The sequence below is a fragment of the Barbus barbus genome, assembly GCF_936440315.1.
Source record: "Barbus barbus genome assembly, chromosome: 33".
In the NCBI taxonomy this organism is placed as follows: domain Eukaryota; kingdom Metazoa; phylum Chordata; class Actinopteri; order Cypriniformes; family Cyprinidae; genus Barbus; species Barbus barbus.
The window spans coordinates 11,612,634-11,635,840 of NC_136761.1; the positions used below are offsets into that span (position 1 = coordinate 11,612,634).

The 23,207-nt window shown below is 37.7% G+C and overlaps 1 protein-coding gene across 3 annotated transcripts in view; it reads left to right on the plus strand.

The window, feature by feature from the left end:
• LOC306853489 (storkhead-box protein 2-like) overlaps positions 1–19,968 on the plus strand; it is a gene marked incomplete at both ends in the record, with an annotated part of 65,095 nt that extends 45,127 nt beyond the window's left edge. Inside the window, 3 exons of one of the 3 annotated variants that reach the window (XM_079390949.1) lie at positions 7,056–7,208; positions 13,753–16,009; positions 19,779–19,968. In XM_079390949.1, the coding sequence (XP_079247075.1) occupies positions 7,056–7,208; positions 13,753–16,009; positions 19,779–19,968 (2,600 nt within the window). Of the gene's footprint in view, positions 1–1,062; positions 1,178–7,055; positions 7,209–13,752; positions 17,635–19,778 lie in introns of those variants that run through there. The other 2 variants (XM_079390948.1, XM_079390947.1) reach the window with 2 other exon arrangements.
• Positions 19,969–23,207: the final 3,239 nt, after the last annotated feature.

The following is a 23,207-nucleotide window of genomic DNA, read 5'->3' on the forward strand; positions in this document are numbered from 1 at the left end:
TATGGAAACTGTGATACTTTTTTCAGGGTTCTTTTATGAAAGAGCATTTGTTTGAAAGAAATATATTATAACATTGTCTTTTTATGGCCACTTTGGATCAGTTTAATATATAATTGCTGAATAAAATTATTAATGTCTTTTTAAAAAATCTTACTGACCCCAAAAATGTAATTATTTAGTTTTTTTATTTTTTATTTGAATTTTGCAGATATTTATGGTTACTGATTTGAACAAAGCCCTAGCTATGAGAAATAATATTGCTACTTGCCTTAAAAGGAACCACTAAAGCTGTCTAATCTTTCCCATCAAAATTGCAAATAAGCCTGTTTGTAAAAATAACATTTATTTTGCATTTAAATAGGGCTTTACCACGGTTGAACATGAGGTATTTATTCACAAAGAGTAACGATTCCTTCTATAGGGTCTTCTGTCAGTCAGCCCTGGGAACCTGAATTCGTTTCAGGGGCCGACAGCATGAGACAGCAGATCCTCTCTGAATAAAGCCTTTTGTGATCGCCCATGTGTCCTTTAAGAGACACCCCTCCCCCTCTCCCAGTGATAACCCCCTTCCCCCCCCTCTCCGTCCCGGTCCTCCTCTCACGCCCCCTCGCCACATTAACAGCTACCATGACGATAGACATTCATCGTTTGCCTTCAAATGGAAGTGACGTTGGATTTGGGACGATTGTGATGTGTGATGTCATTTGACGTGTGTGTGTGGAGAAAAAACAGGAATCTTCTTCCCCACAATGCAGTTTTCGCATAGGACTGACTGCATTGAGCCTGATTCCTTTAATTATTAATCAGCAGAATGTGGGAAAAATCTGTGGAAGTTGAGCATCAGAAAGAGAGAAAATATGGCTTGCGTATGAACATGCACTAGGTATGTTCAACAGGGATGCGTTACCATAACAACCTGTTCCGAAAGGGCCGCCCACTAGACTGTCAGTGGGCATTCCTGGGAGTGAGCAAGTGTTGTAAGGACCCCCCCTCCCAAAAAAAAAAACAAGCAAGCTCAGCCCCAATGTGATTGGTCACACCTCCCCTCTCTTTGTGTGGACCAGAGCATGCTGGGTAAGACCCTGGAGTGAATGCTCATTTGTCTGTGGAAGGCTCTCGGAAGGATCCCAAAGTCTGCTTGGATTTTAGGAGCTGGAGCCGCATGGAATAAAGCAAGGTAGAGCTTGATCATCTTCTCTCTTTCATCGCAAGCATGGATGAGTTTCTGACGCACGTTCGTCTGCACACCGTAATTAGGCTGCGTGCCGTGGCTTTGTCAGAATGAATCACAAAAGAGGGGGTGGGGTTGATCGAGAGGTGTTTGGACAAAGAGCCCAAGCTGTGGGGGGATTGTTTACTACGGCGGTGTCAGGCGTGAGCGCGTCTTCTGCGTGCCGCCTCCTCCATTATCCAACAGTGAAAACGCCTCCGGAGCAAAACGCATCCACGTTCAAGGATGGTTGTCTCTCTATCATCCTCTTTTTCTCTCCGTGTCACGTCATGCCTGATTTTTTTGCACGCTCGTGTTGTATTAACCCTGTCGGGACGTGCTGATCTCACCAGGGTTGTGATGCAGCTGTTGCAGGCGGGATCAGATAAAGACAGACTATGTTTTTAACCCCTCGGCACTTGTCTGTCTCTCCCCCCAACCCCCCCCAAGCCATCAGGCGAGCCCCCTGCACCAGGCCTACTGTTAGAGGGGGTGGGGGTGGACAAATGCAGCAGGACGGTCTGAAAATGTCTGCCATTCTCTTCCTGTCTCCCTGCTGGGGGTTAAAGCTGACAGCAGCATCACATGTTTTCCATTTTGCTTCTGATAATGCAGCTCTTTGTTGCGTGTGAGGTCACTTCCTGGTTTCCCAGCTATCTGTGAAAGTTTCCACGGTTCAGTTCAGACAAGCTTTTCCACTCAGAGCATCTGGAAGTTTAATTCAGTATTTCTGTTTTGAGGGGTTTAAGGCTTTTCTTACTATAAAGTACTGCGCAGTGATGATATCCGGTGCCAGTACCATAATATTTTAATACTGAATGCATATGCATCATGCATGTTCATATGCTATTGACATCTAAAGTAATCTTTTTTAAAAACGCTTTTTTTGTAAGAATTATTCCTCTTTACATTTTTTTACGAACGTAAACCATATGCAAGAAGCTTTCAGAACATTTCTGTTCACATTATTAATAGCTAATTATGAACTTACCCTTGTTTTACTGTAGTAACAATGTGCTTAAGTTAAAAAATGTAGTTATGATAATTTATAATAATGTGCCATGTAAAGGATAAAATGATCATTAGTTTCAGTGTAGTCAAATTCACAAGCAAATGATCTTATCAAGTCAAATTTATTTGTATACTTCTTTTTTGATGTTATTGCTTTTAATATCTTAATATCCTCATGCCTCAGTCATATTAAGCAGATTAAAGATGGATGATAATATAGTTTACATTTTGTGATGACGCAAACAATCAAGAAGCTGAAATATGCTAAATAATATATAATGTCCTATGCGAGTATAATGTACAGTTGTGGTCAATTTTACATACACTTTACAGTATCTGCAACATGTTAATTATTTTACCAAAATAAGAGGGATCATACAAAATTCATGTTATTTTTATTTAGTACTGTCCTGAATAAGATATTTCACATAAAGGATATTTACATAGTGCACAAGAGAAAATAATAGTTGAATTTAGAAAAATTACCCCGTTCAAAAGTTTATATACCCTTGATTCTTAATGCTGTTGTTACCTGGATGATCCACAGCTGTTTTTTTTTTTTTTTTGTGACAGATGTTGATGAGTCCCTCGTTTGTCCTGAACAGTTCAACCGCCTATTCTTCAGAAAAATCCTTCAGGTCCCACAAATTCTTTGGTTTTCCAGGATCTCTTGTGTATTTGAAACCTTTCCAACATGATTTGAGGTTCATCTTTACACATCCAGAAGGAAAAAACATGCATTAAGAGCAGGGGTGTAAACTTTTGAACAGAATGAAGACGTGTAAATCTTTCTTGTTTTGCCTACAGAAGATACTTGCATGTTTTCCAGAAGACAAAATAAGTTCAATTTACCCTGATCTTCAAATTCAAAAAGTTTTTGTTTTGGGAAAACAAACCCAGATTAACTCACAAACTCAGCATTTACTGCTTTGAATCATTCTGATGAATCTTTCTCTAAATTAATCCACTGAATCGACATCCGACTCCCTGAGCTGCAAGTTATTATTCTCATTGATGTCTGTCTTGAAATCAACCATAATTTGTTTACAGAAGTTGAGCATCATTGTCATTACTCGGAGTATATTTGTTGGTATATTGTTGGTTTATTTATTTTTTTCTCCGTAGTTTCATTATTTTTTTCCAACGTTTCCTTTAAATAATTTTATTTAAATAAGTAATTCTGGCCGCTAGTCTTTTAGTCCGAACACACCATGACAGTTTGATGGTGATGTTTGAGTTTCAGGACTCATTGTAATGCAGAGAGCTGGTCGCATCCTGCTGCTGAATGCTATCACCACCATCACAACACGCATGGACCATCAGAGAGATCAAAGCTCACTCAGGAAGCAGAGAGCAGCTCCTCCCCTCTGTCCTCTTTCACTACGGCTATTGTGTAATGAAACCAATTTTTCTGGAATAAGACCCAGCTTGATCTGAAAACAGTGTTTATGCCAAAGTACACTTGTGTGGTGAGGAAAAACGTAATGATTGTTTGTAACATTCTTGCCTTTTTCTTAGTTTCTCGATGGAGCTTTATTTTTAGAAGGGACTCAACAGAGCATGTGTTTTTATTTTAAACCTATGTAGGGTGCTTTAAGGCAAGCATTGCTTAAGTCCCTCTTACCTGCCTTTCAGCGAATCAGTTGATTTGCAAATCAAAAAATGTCACCTAATTTTTCATGATCCACCCTGATAAGATTTGTGTCCCCTTCACTTTATTTTCTACACTAGTGCAGATAAGGTTTTCTAGTTGAGGAGCTCTGTGCGAGATGTATTGTGGTGATGATCTGTGAGAAATCACTCTGACCGCTGGCGAAGTGATGTTTGGACTGCAGTGTGTTTACTATAGTGTCTGTGGTCACGAGTGACTGGGCCGCAGGACCACAGTCTCAGTCGGGCGGCTGGAGCTCTTTCCTGGAAGGAGAAGGAAAACAGTGATGTCAGTGTCTGTGAGGAGAGGTGGTCTGGCGTAAAATATCTCGCTGGGGAGTTCGAGAGTCCTACACTGGTGAGGATGAGGAAACAGCATTAAGTGACTTAAATATATCCATGATTAGGCAGTTTAAGCCTAGTTAAAGTTTAGTTTAGAGAAGCAACTTTTGCTTAATGTATTTGTTTATTTATTCTCGGTTTCTTTTCATTTGCTTATTAGTGAGAGTTTGGTCAATTTTTTTTTTTTGACGAGCATGCAAAGTGAGTACTGTTTGTTTTTTGTTTTTGGGCTTTTTAGAGTGGAATTTATATAAAATGGTTGATAAAACGGTAATAGACCTGTGTGAGAAACTTTACAGTAAAGTTTTGTGTGTTAACATTAATGCAATAGCTAACATGAATTAACAGTGAAGTTGAGAAATACTTTATTTAGTATACTTTCAGAAGATTAGAAGACTTTATTAGAAAATACTTTATATATTTACCTTTTAAATACTCTTAAATAAATTGGATTTAAAATGAATGTATTATGATTGGACACAAAGGAACAATTGTTAAGTGTAAGTTCATGATAACTGCTGCTTAAAATACTTTTATGGTATAGGTTTTTTTTTTTTTAGTTAAAGTTTTAGTAATTATGCTGTGTTTTTGTCATTTATCTTTTTTAATATGTATACAATTAAAAATACAATTTAAAAATTGTATAGTTTTTTTTTTTTTTTTTTTTTTTTTCAGGTTTACCTTATTTTAGTACACCAGATTAAACTGAATAAAAATGTTGTTGGCAACTAGCTGAAATAAAAGTTTAAAGTTTTTAATATTTTATTTCAGTTAAAGCTTATTTAATTTTGAGTAATGAATAGTTTTTGTTAACTTTAGTAACCCTATTACCAATTCAGATAATTTCACTGCAGTGTTGATTTAGGGACATGTGTGAAGATGTGTCTCTGCATCAGGAAAATAATTAGGTATAGTACTTTATTGCTTTTGGCTGAACTAAATTTTTGAATATACTGTTTATGAATATCTCATTGAATTCCTACTATGTGCCTCAAAACTGAGTATATTTCAAAGGATTTAATGCAACTAACCTAGACAAATCTATTTGATTAGTTCTTCCTTGTAGCATGACTTTGTTTTCAGGTGGATTAAGCGAGTTTCAGTCAGCAATTGGCATGTTTGTGTGCAGTATGCGGTCTGTGCATAGTCAGGTTATTCACTAGTACATCTTTAGACTCTTGTTTTGCACTTAAGTCTGATATTTCTCAGATGACCTCGTAGTAAAGGATATTCTTAATTCTACATATGTTTGTGCTGGGATCGCCTTTGAACCCAAAGCTTGTCTAGTGTCCTGTTAATCTCATTTTACTTGAACACCTGGGTTTTTTGAGCAGGTTTGACAACCTCCTGGCTCCAGGCCATATCTTTAGTTCATGTCTCCGCTAGAAGAAACATAACGTTTCATGTTCATCTACAATCAGATTCCTGCATCTACCGTCCCTTATATCCTGCATTAAACAAATCTTAGGTCAGTGTTTCATCTTTATCAGTCTGCCCATCCTCAGCGTGTCTGATTGTTGCTTTCCACCTTCACATGGCCACTAGTTCACTTTGTGCACACCTCACATGCGTTTTGTCCTAATCAGCTTACCCTTGTTCTTCACCAGCCAGGAAGGTGCATTACCAGTATGTTTCTATCCTCACTTTGCACGCTTGATAAGCCCGATTTGGATCCTAAGGGCCAGGGATCCATGCTGAGCTTCTTACCCAGGTGCCAAGGCCTGCTGGCTGGGAGTGTTGCCTCCTCTGGGTGTCTCTTCCAGGGCCTGTACTGGAGGTTCTAGTACCAGATGTTCTGTGCTATTTTTGGGAGAGGTCTTTGAGTAGTAAAGGATGTGGGTCAGTCCGGAGAGCAAGTGTTAAGTCGGTAGTTAAGGATGATAGAGTTGTGTCAAGGGCAAAGATTTAATCTCAGCAGGCTAAAGGTGGGATCTGGCATTTCTGCTGCAGTACTTTTCAAAAACAGAGACTGAAGATTAAAACGTTGTTGGAAAGTGCTTTTTGTTGCACTGCCAGCAATTTCTTGCCAAAGTGCGATTTGTTAGAGTGTGTTTTTAGGGGTCAACTGATAAGGGTTTTTTAAATGTCATTGCTGATATTTGCAACCAATGTAATGCTGATATACATAATACAAAATAATGAAATTGCTGAAATTAAGTAAAACACTTACTTATTTAGGTATGAACAGTATATTGCCACCAAGTGACCTTTTTATTAATTGATATTTAATTGGGCATGCTCATTTTTGCATGTTTTTCCATTTAGATTGCATTTTTACCTCATGCTCTTTGCCATCACCTAGCACTCATTTATCATTTTAAAACATTGTTAAATATAATTATCAAATCTCATAGTGTCTGCAAAAACTCACTTGTATCATTTAAAACTCTTTAGCATTAAAAGCTCTATTTTAAAAGCTTTTCTATTGTTTTTATAATAAAAAATATTTTAAGCAGATAATAGAGAATTTGAATAACAGCCATTTATTATTTGCCATAACGTGACAATAATTATTGATGTATCGTTTTGTGCCAGAACTTTATTGCTATCTGTGCATCCATAGTAGTACTTTTTTTTTTTTTTTTTTTTTTTTAAGGGATTATATCGAGTGATGGAGATTAATCTAAAAATGGTGAACTATTGGACAATTGATTGTTCTGTTATTAGTGTATTTGTGCTTGTGTGTGTGTTTTAAACATGACCTTACACATTAAAACGTTTGATCAGTTCCTCTAGAAAGTCATAACACCTGTTCTGCATTAAAGCCAGCACTGTAACCTTTTAACCTTTCACCTCTGCTACACTGAGCGAATCTTTGACCTTTGATCTTTGTCCTTTGCAGGTGATGTGTCTCCCATCAGCATGTCTCCCATCAGCCAATCCCAGTTCATACCACTGGGAGAAATCCTGTGCCTGGCCATTTCTGCCATGAACTCCGCCCGTAAGACTGTCACACAAGAGACTCTCATCGAACACTTAGCAACATGCTTCCCAGGTAACGTCCTTCAATGATATCACAGAAAATCAGTGAAGAACATGCACTTAAACACCTTTAAAATAATGTCACAGTACAAAAAAATTCATAATGATCTTAAAATATGCTAGTTATCTTTTTGCGTCTTTATTTTTTTAATCTTTCTTTTTGCTCATAGCATCTGTAAGTTTTACATGCTAAATCTGTTTTATAATGGTTCAGTGATTTTAGTTTCTTTAGTTTTTGCCAGTAACACCAATCGTAACCATTTACACAGCCATTTGCACATGATAATAGCCATATCCTGGAACGTCTGGGTAAAGTCTCATATTTGGAGCTTTATAAACAATGATGTGGTCACAGCAGTGATACGGAAAGTTTAACATCCATTGTTATATGCTGTTTTGCAGAAATACAGCACAGCATAATAATGTTTTGCTGAAATTAGTGGTTGGATTATGAGGGAAAATGTGTTTTAGTATTTTCTCAGAGGATGTGGTCGTAACAATGTTAACAGTACACACATACATAGTGAATGAATAGACTTAGTGTGATGCAAAATACAAATGTATTTTTTTTATGAAATGTTGGTTTTAGTTGTTTATTTAAATATAATAATTAGTTCTGTCAATTGATGAGACAATTAACTAATTAAATGCACATCTTTTTTTAATTATTTGCAATTAAGTGCAATTAATCCCACCTAGTATTAAAGTTTTTAAATATAATATTATATTGCAATAATTTCACATTCAATCTTCAAATCAATGTAGAAACAACATAAAGACAGTAAATATTTATTATTTGTTTAATGGCTTTTTTTTATGACTGAAGGCGAGTATCACTGATACCAATCTAGGAAACTGTTATTTTTTCCTAATATTTAACCATTGACTATAGCCTTTCAACATTACAGTGTATAATTGAGAGCTATCTATTTTAACATTTATTTTATATATACAGTAGTCAACATTTGAAGTGGATCAAAAAAGTTAATCAAAGTTGTCCTAAGACAAGAACAGGTATTGTTCAAAATTCATGTATAACACACAGGCTGAGTCTGCTATTAATCAATGTTGTCATCAATGGAACAATGCCTCATCACTTTTGATGGTGCCCAGACATGATTGTTTGTCACAAGGTGTGAAGTGGCTTGTCACACATTCTTAAAGACAAGAGTGCACCAAAAAAAACTGTTGGTTTTTCAGTACTTCTGTGATTCACCTGAAGTCACAATGGACTAGGAATGCCTCTTAAACATTATTGTTTGCAGTGCAGCAGTGAAGTATCTTTGGAGTGCCTCAAGGAGCCAGCACAATGGTCATAATGGTGATGCACTGGATACTGTACTGTACTGTAGTCACTCTGTGTAGACCGTCAGAGCTTGAAGCAAGACCCAAAACAGGAAAGAAAGCTTTTTCAGTTCAACAAAACAAGATGTTATAGCACATTACAGCAGATAAAAAATCTTGAGTTCGACCTGTAAAACAATTATGAATTGCATGGTTTAACAAATGCGATAAACAAGTCACAAACAAGAAACAACAAACGTTATCCATTGAGAGAACCAGTCAGTAGTCTTTACAGTGATCACAGCCTCACATCGCCTGTGCATGCTTGAGATAAGGTTTTGGATAGTGTGTTGAGGGATGACTTGCCATTCCTCCAGCAACAGACTTGCATGTTATGCATGAATTGTGAAAGAAACACACATTGGTTTTAGGACCACTTTGATGAAAGGTTGTGTATATATTAGGGCTACCCTCGACTAAGGATTTTTGTGGTCGACTAGTAGTTGTTAATTTTAAGCATTAATCAGCTAATCGCAGGTTTATTAATAAACCATTTAAATCATTATGAGATGAGCCTTTAATTGCCTACATAGCCTAATAAGCGCTCAAGCGCACTCGTAAAGCTTGCCACAGCGCACCGCAGAAGTAATGATTAAGAATGTGCCAGGGGAAAAACAGTAAGGAGACTGCATTAACATTTTAATAATTTAATAAACTTGCTTTTTGTTTTCGGCTTAAGAGATGAAGTCGGTGACACTGACTCGTCATCTCTACAGTAGTGATGCGCCTTTATGCATGTTTCACACGGATGACATGGTCTAAGAATATTTGTATTCCATTTGAATTGGTTCATTTGAAAGTAGACATTTCTCTCGCTATAGATATATTTTTAATGTCTGTAAGGCAAAGATATAGGCCTACACGGAGTTTCATGCTCGAGTTCACAGAGACCGAGACGGCAGAAAGCACATCCTGTTTGCTTTCGTTATTTTACAAAAGCGCATTTTGTTGTTATTGTGAGTGCACACAAATAAACATAGTCTTTACAGATTCGAAAGATGTATTGAATCTGTATGAACAAAAATGAGGGAGTATTTTAAGCGCAAGTGACCGCACCGGCACCTCCATCTTTCTTGCAGCGAGCGCTACTGTTTAGCTTCCACTTGTCGCACAGACACATTAACAGCGCACATTTAACGTTGTTAATACTTACATATTTCAGATAAGTTATATTTGAGCTCGATGAATGATAGGCGAGTGTTTCTGTGACCTAATAAAATTTGTCAACCAAGCCTCTTCTAGTTGACTAACGATTAGTCAACTATTAGGGGGCAGCCCTAGTATATATTATAATAAATGTCATATTTACCTTTGCCCTTCAGCATGTAAGAAATATACAGAAATTGGAAATTTACAGAAATTGAATAAAGTTATCAAACACTAAATTCTAAATTAAATATAGGTAATCCTTAAAGCTACAAAAATGCTTTTTTCTGCTTATTCTTTTGTTCTTTGATTAACAGACATCACAGCTGCTGAGTTATTAGGTTATTTTGGCTGCTATTACTTTAAGAGCTGCTGCTGCTGAATGTGACGCGGATCTGACACGCATGCCCGTAGTTTCATTCACACTTTAATATGAAATGATACAGGATACAGGGTGTGCAATTGTGTACAATTGAAGAGCACATGCTACGAGCACAGTATAACCGCTGACAGGACAGGAAAATGAGATTTTACTGGCATACGGCCTGACAACATCTCATCTGACTGCAGTTCACTGATGTTCTCTTGAAGCTCCTCGTCACCTGTACCATTTCCACGTCATTTGACTAGCGCCTGGCGGTGAGGCGAAGTTGAAATACACGTCTGAAAAGTATCTTGTTTGATGTGGTCGTAAAGATGTTCTGCATCTGAATAAATGCAATTCTTGTCAAGAAAAAAAGACTGAAGCAGCAGTTGTGCATGGGGTGGCAAACCCTAGCTCCACCCCTGCATCAACTGCGTTAAAAAAATTTTTTTAATGTCGTTAAACTGGAAAAATTAATTGCATGTGTTAACGCTAATTTTGCCAGCACTAATAATAATCCATTATTAATTGAAGTCTAAACTATGGAAATACGCATTATGACTGGTTGATATAGCTGAAGTTCCTGGTTTCTGACTAGATAGTCAAGACATTTAAATCAGAGGTGAAATATGCAAGAAAAAAGGAAAGATTGTGAAGTTGGTCTTTTAGTAAATTTGAGTAAAATATTTGCCATATTCAATATATTGTGGTTTATTCAATATATTGTCTAGCCCAAATTTTGGCACTGCCCTAATTGTTTCATTACATGTCAGTCATGTTTTTTGTGCCGAACAGATTTGTCAGATTCAGCATCTCAGTAGTGTGATGTTGATTATGTCGTGAAAGTGAGCTGAAGAGATGCAGCAGATGCTGAGTCATAATGAGCTCTGTGTCCCTTATGTTGTGAGGCAATGCGGTTGCTATAAAATCAGTAGCGATTGCTGAGGTTGCTATAGAATCATGACCTCATCCTTTCAGCTCATGCCCTGAACACAAAGCTGTACATTCACACACCTGGATCATAACCTCTCCACTTGGACGATAATACTAGCACCAAGAAGGTAGTCAGAATCTGTGTGTGTGAACTTGGTACCTGAGTTGATTTGGTTTGATTCGGTTCATAAGGTTACCTTGAACTGTTGTAAGTCACTTTAGATAAAAGCATCTGCCAAAATAATACATGTATATATGCATTCGAGAGTCTTTGTAAAAGTCATATGGGGATTGTTTTGTTAGACAGATAAAAGTCTGTTGGAGAGAGATTCATATGGGGTCCATTGGCTGTACAAATAAAGCATACAGGCATCATTGAAATGTAATATGTTATTCCACAGAGCACATTTTCATATGACTCATGTAGCAGTTCATCTCACCCCCCCATGAAGTTTCGGCTTTGGCTTCAAATCCATTGATGTTTATTTTGGAGAAAGCTGCCAAGGATGTTGCATAGATCCTGTCATAAAAATAAGTCTTTATTTTGGTGAGGTACAAGGCATCATATTATTATTGCTTGGTTCCTCATTTTCCAATTTAGGTCAAAGTCTGTTTGTTTGGAGAAACAATACACCCATCTGAACGTAAAACATTGAGATTGAAAGATCTGCAACACAGGCTCAGTGTATTCTCCTGATGTTTTTTTTCTGTGCAATCTAAAAGAGAAAAAATAAGTAGTTGTTCAGTTGAGTTATCGTTTTCTTTTTTTTTTCTTTTTTTGTAATTGTGTATCATTATACTTAATGAACGAAAAATGTTTTTTTTTTTTTTTTAACTCTCTGAAATGTTTCCCAGTATTGGGTTAGAAAGAATGAACATTTGTCTGTGTTGATGCATATTTAGATGGATTTTTTCTTTTTGTACCAGTTTAACACAAAAATGTCTGCTGGTTAGAGCTGTGGTGCTTATTGGAGACCCAGGTTCAGCCAGGGTCATGTTCCCATCCCATTCAATTCTTCCATTTGTCTTTTCGTATTTTTGAAAACTATTTTATTAATGCTAATAAAAAATAAGGAATAGGTGTGTCCAAACTTGCAAACACGTTCAATAGTAATTTGAATGTAACACATCCTTCAAGAAGATCTTGTTGAGGAACTCAACAGCTGTAGACCTTTAGAACCAAAGTGAATTTCGGCAGTAAGTGAAAGGCTGTTGTTCTCGATTGGATTAGACAGTCATTTAAGTGTGTGTGTGTGAGTGAGGTAGAGAGTGTTTGTAAGGTTGAATTAGGTTTGCACCTCATTGACAGGGAAACTAAGCAGCAACTATGATGTAAGTACAGGCAACCCTTCTCCACTTCAGTGTCTACATGTAGAAGTACTCTGGACTACAAATGTCAATGACAAAGCCGAACCAAAACAGCGATCAAGCAACTCTTTACCTCTGTATTTTGACACGTTGAGGCTTCTGTATGGTTTGAAAATAGTTCAGGAATGGAAAAAATGCTCACAGACTTTGTTTCCCTTTAGAACTGTGACATCACAAATGCACTCACCTAAGCTATTATCAGAAATATATCTATTTGCACCATAGAGATTTATAGAGCAGACAGACACACATAACCCCCCCCCCAAAAAAAAAAACCCATGGAAATCGGGTGTTGACTGCTGCATTTTAGTTGCAGTGGGTGGGAGGGAGGTGTATTGCGTCTCACACGGCTGGCTTTAAGAACTCCATGATGTAACGGGGAGTAATGCCAACAGAGGAGCAAAGCTGTGAAACCAGTCAACCAGGCAGGGAGGGCAGCCACCACTGTGTCATGTCTATATGCTGTATTAAACACACCCATACATATAGTATAAAACAGGACAGAATGCGAATCTGGGAATTTAATGAAAGTATTTTTATGCGCTCTGCTTATATGCAGATATGAATACTCTGTGCCATGGATGATATGAAAGGCAGTAAACGTTATTAGAGGTGGGCGATATGACAAATCTTATATTCCGATATGAGTAATTTTATTTCGCTGTAACTACTAACAGTATATATCACTATGTAGTTATTTTTGATTTAAATAAGGTCTGTATGATATGAAAAGTTTTGATGATATAGAAATGTCATAATTCTTGTCACCAGTGTCAGTATCGCAAAAAACGAATACTAGCCTTAATTTAAAAAAAACAAAGTTCACTGAAGACAAGTAAACAGTCAGCGATTAAATAAGAATAAGAAACGATTAGAAGCAGTTGGACAAAAAATTTTAGTAGAACAAATAAATAAGAAATGCTATTGTATAAAGTAATCAAATGTTTAAACACTGCATATTCTTCACAGTGCAAATTAAATATGTTCTCATTAAAGTTACAAAAGTGATTTAGTCGAGCAATGAGAGATTCTCTATCTCTGTTTTGTTTGATTAACATGAATGACAAAGAGCAGAAATTTTAGATTACTGCTGATTGTGTTTCAATGGCTTAAAATCACTTGTTTTTAAACCGCAATGCTATAAAAAATTTCTAACGGTTAATCATGTCTACCAGTATATCGCCCACCCCTAGTTGTTATAAATGGAAGAATTGTAATTACTTGATTTAAAAAGTTACATTCGTGTAGTTTTTAAATCCCATTTTAATATTGGTCATCATGTACAAATGCACCTTGTGCACAATCATATTAAGATCAGTGTAACATAGATATTGTTGATATCAAGATACTTGGTTTGGGGCATTGGAACTGATTGTCTTCTGTCTCTCTTTCTATCCCACAGGCGTCCCCACTCCAAGTATGGAGATCCTGCGGCACACGCTCAACATGCTGGTCCGAGAGCGGAAGATCTACCCCACCCCAGAGGGTTATTTCATTGTTACCCAGCAGACATACTTCATCACACCTTCCCTCATTAGGACTAACAGCAAGTGGTACCACCTGGATGAGAGGATACCGGAACGCAAGCAGCAGCAGCAGCCGTGTACCACTCCTCACTCAAGTACCATGACACCCTCCACTTCGGGATGTGTCCGGGAAAGACCTCACCACAAGAACCACAGTGACTCCCACAACAACAGCTACCGGGAGGAGATCCCTAGTACGCATACCTCAACCTTACAGAGAAGGCCTAAGGAGCATAAAGAGTCTTCTCCTGTGTCTCCACCCCCTCAGCAGCAGCCATCAGAGAAGAGTAAGAGTTCGCTTAGTTTTCCATTTAAAACGGAGACGAACTGTAAACACAAAGACGGAAGCAGCAGCAGCGGGGAGAAGCAGTCTAAGAAGTTTGGCCTGAAGCTGTTCAGGTTAAGCTTCAAGAAGGACAAGACGAAACATCTAGCCACATTTTCAGCCCAGTTCCCACCTGAGGAATGGCCACTGCGGGACGAGGAGACACCCAGTACTGTTCCTAGAGAGGTGGAGATGGAGATCATCCGTCGGATCAACCCAGATCTCACGGTGGAGAACCTTGCTCGCCACACAGCTGTAATGAAGCGGTTGGAGGAGGAGAAGGCACAGCGGAACAAAGCCAACTCCTCGGCTCAGCAGAGTGCCCGCAGTAAGAGGAGCCGCAGCCATCGAAAGGCCCAGCAGGGCAAGGCCTCGCGTTCCCATAGCAAAACACGTGCATCCAGGGGGAATCCGTCTGAAGGATCTAATCTGGACATAACCTATGATCGGGATTACAGATTCTACAGCTCCTCATTGGTACGTTCTCCACGTGAAACCATGATGTCCATGGAGCGGAATAGGGGGAAGTATATGGTTCACAGCAACCCCAATATTGTGGAGTCTCACTTTACCACCGCTCCAGAGTGGGATGTTTCTGGGGAACTGGCAAAGCGGCGGACAGAAATGCCATTCCCAGAACCTTCTAGGGCACAGTCACATTCCAAAGTCCACCGAAGTCATAGTCATACGCAAGAGAGAAAGTCACGAAATGAGAGGTCAGACAAGGCCAAAGAAAGGTCACGTTCCATGGACAACTCCAAGGGGCCACTAGGTGGTCCATACTTGGGAGGCCCGGAGGACTTTGAATGCAGTCCCGATGACAGGAGTCGGTACTACACTGACGATGGTACTTTGAGGGCATCTGCGCAGGCGACCCACTATTCCCGCATTATGCTCTCTGCTACTAGATTACACTCTGACGTTTGTGTGCCTGATGTTGGAAGAGGATCCTCGGAGGATGCTGTGCTTTACCGGACGTTGGAGAAGAGTAAAAGCAGGGATAGTCTTCCTGCTTACAACGACCTGAAGTCTTGCTCCCCCAAAACACCAGTAGACGACTATTTCCAGTGCACTGCAGCAAATGAAGTCTCTCTCTCTGCCCCACCTTCTCTTGCAAAACCCAGCCATGACTTTACGGATAGTGTCTGGAAGGGGATCTCCTCTGAGCGACTGACCCCTCATCTTACGCCACCTCACCCTATAGAATATAAAGAGGAGTCAGCAAAGGGACAAAGTAGTATTTCTATAACGTCAACAAGCCAAACCCCCGAGCATCTCCCCAATGGACGATTGTTGCACCAACACAATCCCGACTCAGGTGACTTGGACAAAATGCCCGAGGTTTACAGCCAAGAGACTTTGTTCAAACCTCCAGACTATGTGGAGAGCAGCTTCTCAAGGCCAGGTACGATAGGTAAGTCCCCTCACACCAAGTCGACAGAGGTCCTGGAGACTCAGGAGCATTTTGATAAACCTCTACCACTGACCGTGCCACCATCCTCGGCTCAGGAGCAGGCTTCATGTGCAGAAACCACCTTCGACTATTATAACGTGTCGGATGATGACTCTGAGGAAACTAGTCATAAGAACCGTGTGGAGGAGAAAGTCCTAGAAGAAGGAGGGACAATGCAATGGCTGCTGGAACGGGAGAAAGAGCGGGATTTGCAACGGAAGTTTGAGAAGAACCTTACCTTTCTAACTCCCAAGGAAGGTGAGAGCAACAACAGCCAAAAATCAGTCCATTCTATCCGATTGGACAGTATGGACTCCAGCAGTGTGACTGTGGACAGTGGATTTAATTCCCCACGGTAAGGCACTCAGGGCCACTTTAAGGGTTTGTCTCATTTGTTACGTTGGCAATAGGGTGTGTCTGAAATGAGGAGTATGCTATTCTATGAATAGACATACGTTATTATCCTTGGTTTTTAACTCGGTGTTAACTCACAGGAACATTTAGGGTTTTACGCTTTTATAGACATGAATTCTGTAGAGCGTTATTTTAATCCCAATTCATGCAAACCTTACATTTTCTTATTTTAAGCGGTAGTAACCACCCATGTGAATGGCATTAAGGCCAGAAACATACTCTATGCAAGTACAAAAACACAGATGCCTAGCCAACATGTTGTAGGCACATTGTCCTGTTGTACATACATAACATGCATTCTTGCATTACTGTGGCAGTAATAAACCTCAGTAACTTTAAAATGTCTGTGCCATTAAACCTGATGGGTTATATTTCAGATAATTAGCTATAAACATCACCAGTTTAACTAACTTTAACTTGCTTTGCAAGATTGTAAAAATGGTTGTTCTGCTATGACAGTAATTGACTTAAAATATAACTGACCACTATAGTGGCCCTTGCAGAAGTGATGAGAATGCATTTTACACATTGCATTACAAATATGCATTCTGACACATTTAGCAATGCTACGGTTTGCTTAGAGTATGTTGGAGGCTTAATACTACTGTACTATGAATCACGTTTTCACTAAAATGGGAGAGGCCCTAACATGTGAGAGGTACTGAATACACCTTAATGTAGGTCAACCACTACCAGTTCTATAACTGCAGTCTTTAAAGGGTTTACACTATTGGTTTTGTCCTTAACTGAATTTTGGTTTAAATATGTTGTATTTGGGTACTCCTTTTGTCATTTTTGTCTAAATGAACGTCATGTTTGTATTGTATGTGCTGCATTGTTGCATTGTGTGTTCTCGTCCAAAATTTTTCTCAAAATGATCACAATATAAAATGGATAAGCACATGTCTGTCACTTTATCTATTGATGTTTGAGACCTTACTTAAAGAATGAATTGCTTTGAGCACATGATGCAACTTGTGCAACTTCATGTCCTACCGTTATGCTTGTCCTCCCCTTCAACCTGCACCCAGACCCTTTGATTTCGTCTTCCAAATGTCTGAAACCTCTCATACTTCCAGTAGATGTTTTCATGCTCGGACTTTGCAGTGCAATAATATTGACTCGGAAAACACTTTAAAGTTGGAGAAGTCTGTTTTGCAGGCACAAATCCAACAATAAAAAGGCTCCGTGTCATCCAGAGTGATAGAAATAAGTTTGTGACATCTAATTGAGGAAAAATACCTTGTGTTTTAAAAATCAGACTTCTTGAACTGCTGAAATTGATGAAGTGGATGTTTTCTGACTGTGTTTAGAAAAATGTGATTGGATGAAGAAAAACAAGCACTGTGCTGATACTCAGGTCACCCTGTGAGCCAGAGCGGGTTAGGGGCGCTTCACTACAGTGATGGCGACCCCGCTCTGTGCCAAAAGCCTGATGAGACATTTCAAACATTTGAGGAACAAAATGTGCCCCCATGATTTCTTTTGTTTTTGTTTTTTACTTTAATTGTGTTTTTAGTTTGTTTATTTGTTTGTTTTCCCGAATTAAAGTATGTTTGTTTTTCATGCAGTGGTTCAGTTGCAGTTTTTACCGTGTGTGTGTGTGTTAGTTTTGTGCAATTCCTTCGTGTTTTTATTCAAGCTAAAATTGCCTGTTTCCAGCGGCATGTCAAACGTCTTCTAAATTTTTAGGATTTAATACTTCATATAGATAAAGAAGGGCACACCCCGAAGAAATTTTTTTTTTTGGACCAATAACAATTTTTATTTTAAAATATCCAACAGTAGGGGTGGGAGATATACCCATGACACGATTAACTGGTAGACATTTGTCAACCGGTTGAGATTTTGGACTATTGTCTTAATCGCAGTTAGATGCTCGCTGTGCTAAGTGGTCCCAAAAAAACAAAACCGTATCTTTTGTATGTGTTTTTAAGCATTGCAGTTTTAAAACGTGATTTTAGGCTGTTAAAATGCAATCAGCAGCAAAAATGAACTCTTAAAGTGACAGCATTCTCAAATTCCTGCTGTCTGTCATTCATGTTAATCAAACAAAAAAGATAAATCTGTCACTGCTCTTGACTAAACTTTTGTAACTTTAATAAGAAGAGATTTATATTTACACAATGAAATATATGTAGTGATTTTATACATTTGATTATACAATATGTAGCATTTCTTATTTACTTGTTCTACTACAGTTTTTATTATCATATTGCTTGTAATTAGTTTCTTGTTTTCTTATTTAGACTGTTTACTTGTATTCAGTGACCTTGTTTTTTTGTTGTTGTTTTTTTTTATGCTAGTATTAGTATTTTTTATGAGATTGACACTGGTGACAAGAATTCTGAAATTTCTATGGTATCAAAAATTAGGTAATTCTGTATGTTGTCTGAGCGTTGGCATCCTCTGAGGTCCTCTGAGGGGTTGGCATTATCTTTTCTCAGGTGTTCGGTCATCTCAGATCATTTAAGGGTTGGATCCAGACTGAAGCTTCTGTAATTCCTAGTTACCACGAGATGTTAATCCTGTGACAGAATCCGAGAAACAAATAGAGACATAATTAGCGTAGCTGCTGTTCCATCTAAGCAAAAATGATTTGTTCAACCCAAGCTAAAGGATAATAATAATGTACATTTGATCAGATATAACTGCAGTACAAGATTATACAGATTTTTACAGTTATGTATTTGGAGTTATGTATGTGCTAGTTAGTTGGAGCTTGGCTGTATGTCACCTGAATGGATTCCACTTTGATTTATTTAATAAATTTTGATTCCCCCTTTGAAATTTGGGCAGTCACATTTAAAATGGGCTGAATAATTTGATATTTTCAGATTATTTTTTATATGAAGACTTTAATTCATACAACTCTCATATAGTTTTACATTGTGAAGGTTTGGGCTTTTTGAGAGTAGCATCTATTGACACTGGGCTTCTAGACTCAACATATAAATCCATGTATCACCACCCTAAACCGTTATAGATGTTCTGTCCCTTCAGGTTTGTATTCCTCATTTTGTCATGGTCTTAAATATAAATTTTGCTCATGTACTGTCCTTTATATTTTCTGTTGTCCTTATTTACTTGTCTTTTAGTGTCAGATTTGGGCAAAATTCTGAATTCCGAAGTGAACAGGCCACACGGCAACAATGACAGGAAGAGGAATTAAACACTGATACCCAGCACAAATTTCTTTAGGCCAATACAATATTTGCAATAAAACAAAATAACTACATGAATCATTTTGACAAATCTAGTCCCTGTAATTTATCATTATTGTATTTTTTATTATTTTTAACAGTAGTGGTATGCATCTACACGCATTTATTAAGTTCAGTACAGTCAAAATTAGAATTTTGTCTTTACAGCACCGCAAGATTTATCCACTGCATTGTTTTTCTAATAAAATATTGACAAGGAGATTTGTGCTTGGCTTCATTTTGAATTTTATTCTGCTGCTTTATAATCAAATTCAAATTCTACATCCTGTTTGTAAATTCGACTCTTTGGAAATAAAACTGCATTCTCAGTTCAGTTCTGAATGGTGCACAACCCTGATCAGCATTAATAACAAGATTGTGATTGTTAACCTCGACTTAACCCCATCTTTGTTCCCTTTTCAGCCTGTTACTAATCAATTTTCCATTTCTGCTTTCTTCATAACACTTTCATTCTCTTTCCCTTTCTGTCCTTCTGTACTGCTTCAGCACGCGGGAAAGCCTTGCTTCGAACACCTCGAGTAATGTGGAAAATAGCAGGCGCCAGAATATGGCTTTGAGTCCAGGACACATTGGCACCAAAAGACCCCCGCCGCCCTACCAGCCCCCCAGCTTCCGCACCATCCGTGAGCCACCCGCCAACCGCACGGAGAAACAGGCCTCCATCACCAGCGTGTAGTGATGGGGACCACCGTCAAACCCCACTTCACCAGGACTGTTACAATCTTACAGAGCTCGTGTGACGCCTGTTCCTGCTGTTTTCAAATGTAGACGTGTTTCAAAAAACACACTTCGTCATGATTCACCGGAGGTATCTTTTACTTTTTTTGATATTTGTAACAAATACCGCTGCAGACAAACAAGTCACTTCATTAGGACTAAATTTACGCTGATCTGCGATCTGTTTGGGATAAAATCCTCGATCCAACTCATTTGTAGGTGTCCTTTATTGCTTAATGTATCCACTACGGGTCTTAACTGTCTTCTGATCCAAACTTGGCTGCGTTGCCTCTGCCTATTCATTCATCGCTGTGTCTGGTGTGTCATTCTGTACGCTCAGGTCCCTCTGAACTGTACTGACTTAGTGTCTCACATTTGCTGGTCGAAATCTGAAGGCCACGATAATCTCCCTGGAAACCCGAACAAGCTCATCTGTTTCTGCTGGAATCGTTTTACTGCATCCTTGTGTATCGTCCGCCCTCCTGGGATTTTTCTGGGACATTTATGTAGAATCTTAACAAAACATACCACCGTTAATGCATTTGTTTATAAAAAAAAAAACCAATTTAAATATTTACTGGTGCTTTCTCATTGAATGGAAAGAAAAAGAAAAAAATTGGAATCCATTTTTTTTCTCTCCAGATTTTCTCTTTTAACCAGGTGCTCAACTAGTAGACGACACAGAATACACACATTACTACCTCCACTATTTGTACAGTCGTAGAGGGAGACATGAGAGGCGTCCACCCCCACCTAGGCCCGCTATATTAGACAAACCACTATCAGCTTGCAAACTGTGAATGTACTGCTAGTGCTTTTCAATCACATCTCCATCATCAAGCGTTAGTAACCTACTGCTCTCATACTAATAGAGCCAAATCTCATTGTAATAGAGAGGAGACTTGTGTAGAGTTTGGAATCATATAGGACCCATATAGAGTGGATCATTTAGAACTTCATATCTCTGATATGTCCTGCCATGTTCAATTATTTATTGTTATTATGATTATTACAATTAGTTTTTTTCCAGTTCTTTTAGTGCACACATTCATGGTAAGCATTTAGGACAATATTTCACTGATTCTTGAGATGTGGGGCAAAACTTTTTTATTTTTTTCCAAAAAGTTGTCTACAAAAATTTTAATCTGCATTGTTTTTAACACTGATATTTTGCATTGTTTTTAACACTTTTAAAATATTAAAATAGAAAATGTGTTATTTTAAAAAGTAATAATGTTTCACAGTTTTTTATATTACATTACAGTTTATATATACATCAACTTGTTCCCTTTCTATAATTTGCCACATCCATCAGAAAGATTTAAACAAAAATGTTTTGGATTTTTGCATAATTTCCTATTAGAATATTGCAGTCCTGTTACTATTAGCAACACTAGAAAAATAAAGCGGCTACAGCACATTAATACCTATATGTGACCCTGGAGCACAAAACCAGTCTTCAGTCGCTGGGGTATATCTGTAGCAATAGCCAAAAATACATTTATACAAAAATTATACATTTTTATTTTATGCCAAAAATCATTAGTATATTAAGTAAAGATCATGTTCCATGAAGATATTTTGTAAATTTCCTACTGTAAATATATCAAAACTTAATTTTTGATTAGTAATATGCATTGCTAAGAACTTTAAAGGTGATTTTGTCAATATTTAGATTTTTTTTTATATTCCAGATTTTCAAATGGTTGTATCTCAGCCAAATAGTGTCCTAACACACCATACATCAATGGAAAGCTTATTTATTCAGCTTTCAGATGATGTATATATCTCAATTTCAGAAAAATGCCCCTTATGACTGCTTTTGTGGTCCAAGGTCACAAATGGTTATGATAGTGTGATATTTTCTTCATTCTTAAAGTTGAATGCTACATTTGTCAGTATTTATGATAAATATTTGACATTAGTCATATAATTTTTATAAATATTGACAAATCTAGGAAATTCTGTCGCATGAGCGTACACATTTTGTATCTGACCTGTGAAAAAGTATTGTGTGAATTATATATAAAGTAGCAACCAAGCCAGAAAACATGTACGTGTTTACACAAAATAATTCTTTGATGCATTAACATTTGTTCTTTGCCCTGTTTTGCTCCAATATTTAAGAATCAGTGATTTCTAAGTTTTTAAATAAGTTATTCAATTATAAGTCTGAAAGAATAGCTTTTTTCTTTTGTGAAACATGTTCACTGCTGCTTTTAGTGAACATCTGTCATATTCATCCGAGTACGAGTCCCCTCATGAGTTCTAGAGGACTGTAAAATGTCACAATCTCCAATAAATGGATAAACTGCAGCCAGGACTACCTTGTTATACCATTTTTGCACTAATGCCTGTTCTCTGGTGACTGTAAAAAGAAAAAAAATCATCCGAATGGATGTTCTGTTTATAATGAACATATTTCATACGAAATACTGATAGTCCATGAAATGTCTTCCCAAAACATGATGGATTTCTTATGGTTCTCAATAACATTGTTCCTTATTGTGACATTATGTCATTCTGTAAGAGATGGCCTATCTGTCAAGCTGAGTATAAAAACCTACAAGGGGGATTTTTTGGTAAAGTCTATAATATTTAAAAAAGAAATTCCCCATTTGTGTAGTTGTGCTGTTAAATGTTTTAGTGTACTAAATCCCTCCCTTGGGGATTGTGTAACTTTTTAAGACAATAAAATAACATGACATGTTTAATTTAACTGTGTGATCTCTGTTGAGGTCAATGCCATGAATGGAAAATGCAAAGCTCTTCACCTTGAGGTAAACTACCACAAACAACCACTAGAGGGCTCCACAAAATCTGCAACGCATTGACCTAGGATGAAAAGTTTAATAATTTGTGTGTGTGTATATATATATATATATATATATATATGTGTGTGTGTGTGTGTGTGTATTTTCTTTCTCAGTGATATTTTCTGCTTCATCTAAAACACTAAAACCACCCAAACAACAACCTAAGTTCCACTTTTAACTTCGGCAAAACCAGTGTGTCAAAACAACCCTCAGAGGTTAACCATCTCTTGCTACTTCTACTGTCATGGTTGCGTTCATCCTGGGTTTCATACATTTTAAAGTGGCTAAAATTGAAACTAATTTAAGCCTTTTCTAAATGAATATTGCTCATTTATTGAACTTAGAAAAACATGACTGTTATTGCAGCATAAAGCACGACTGA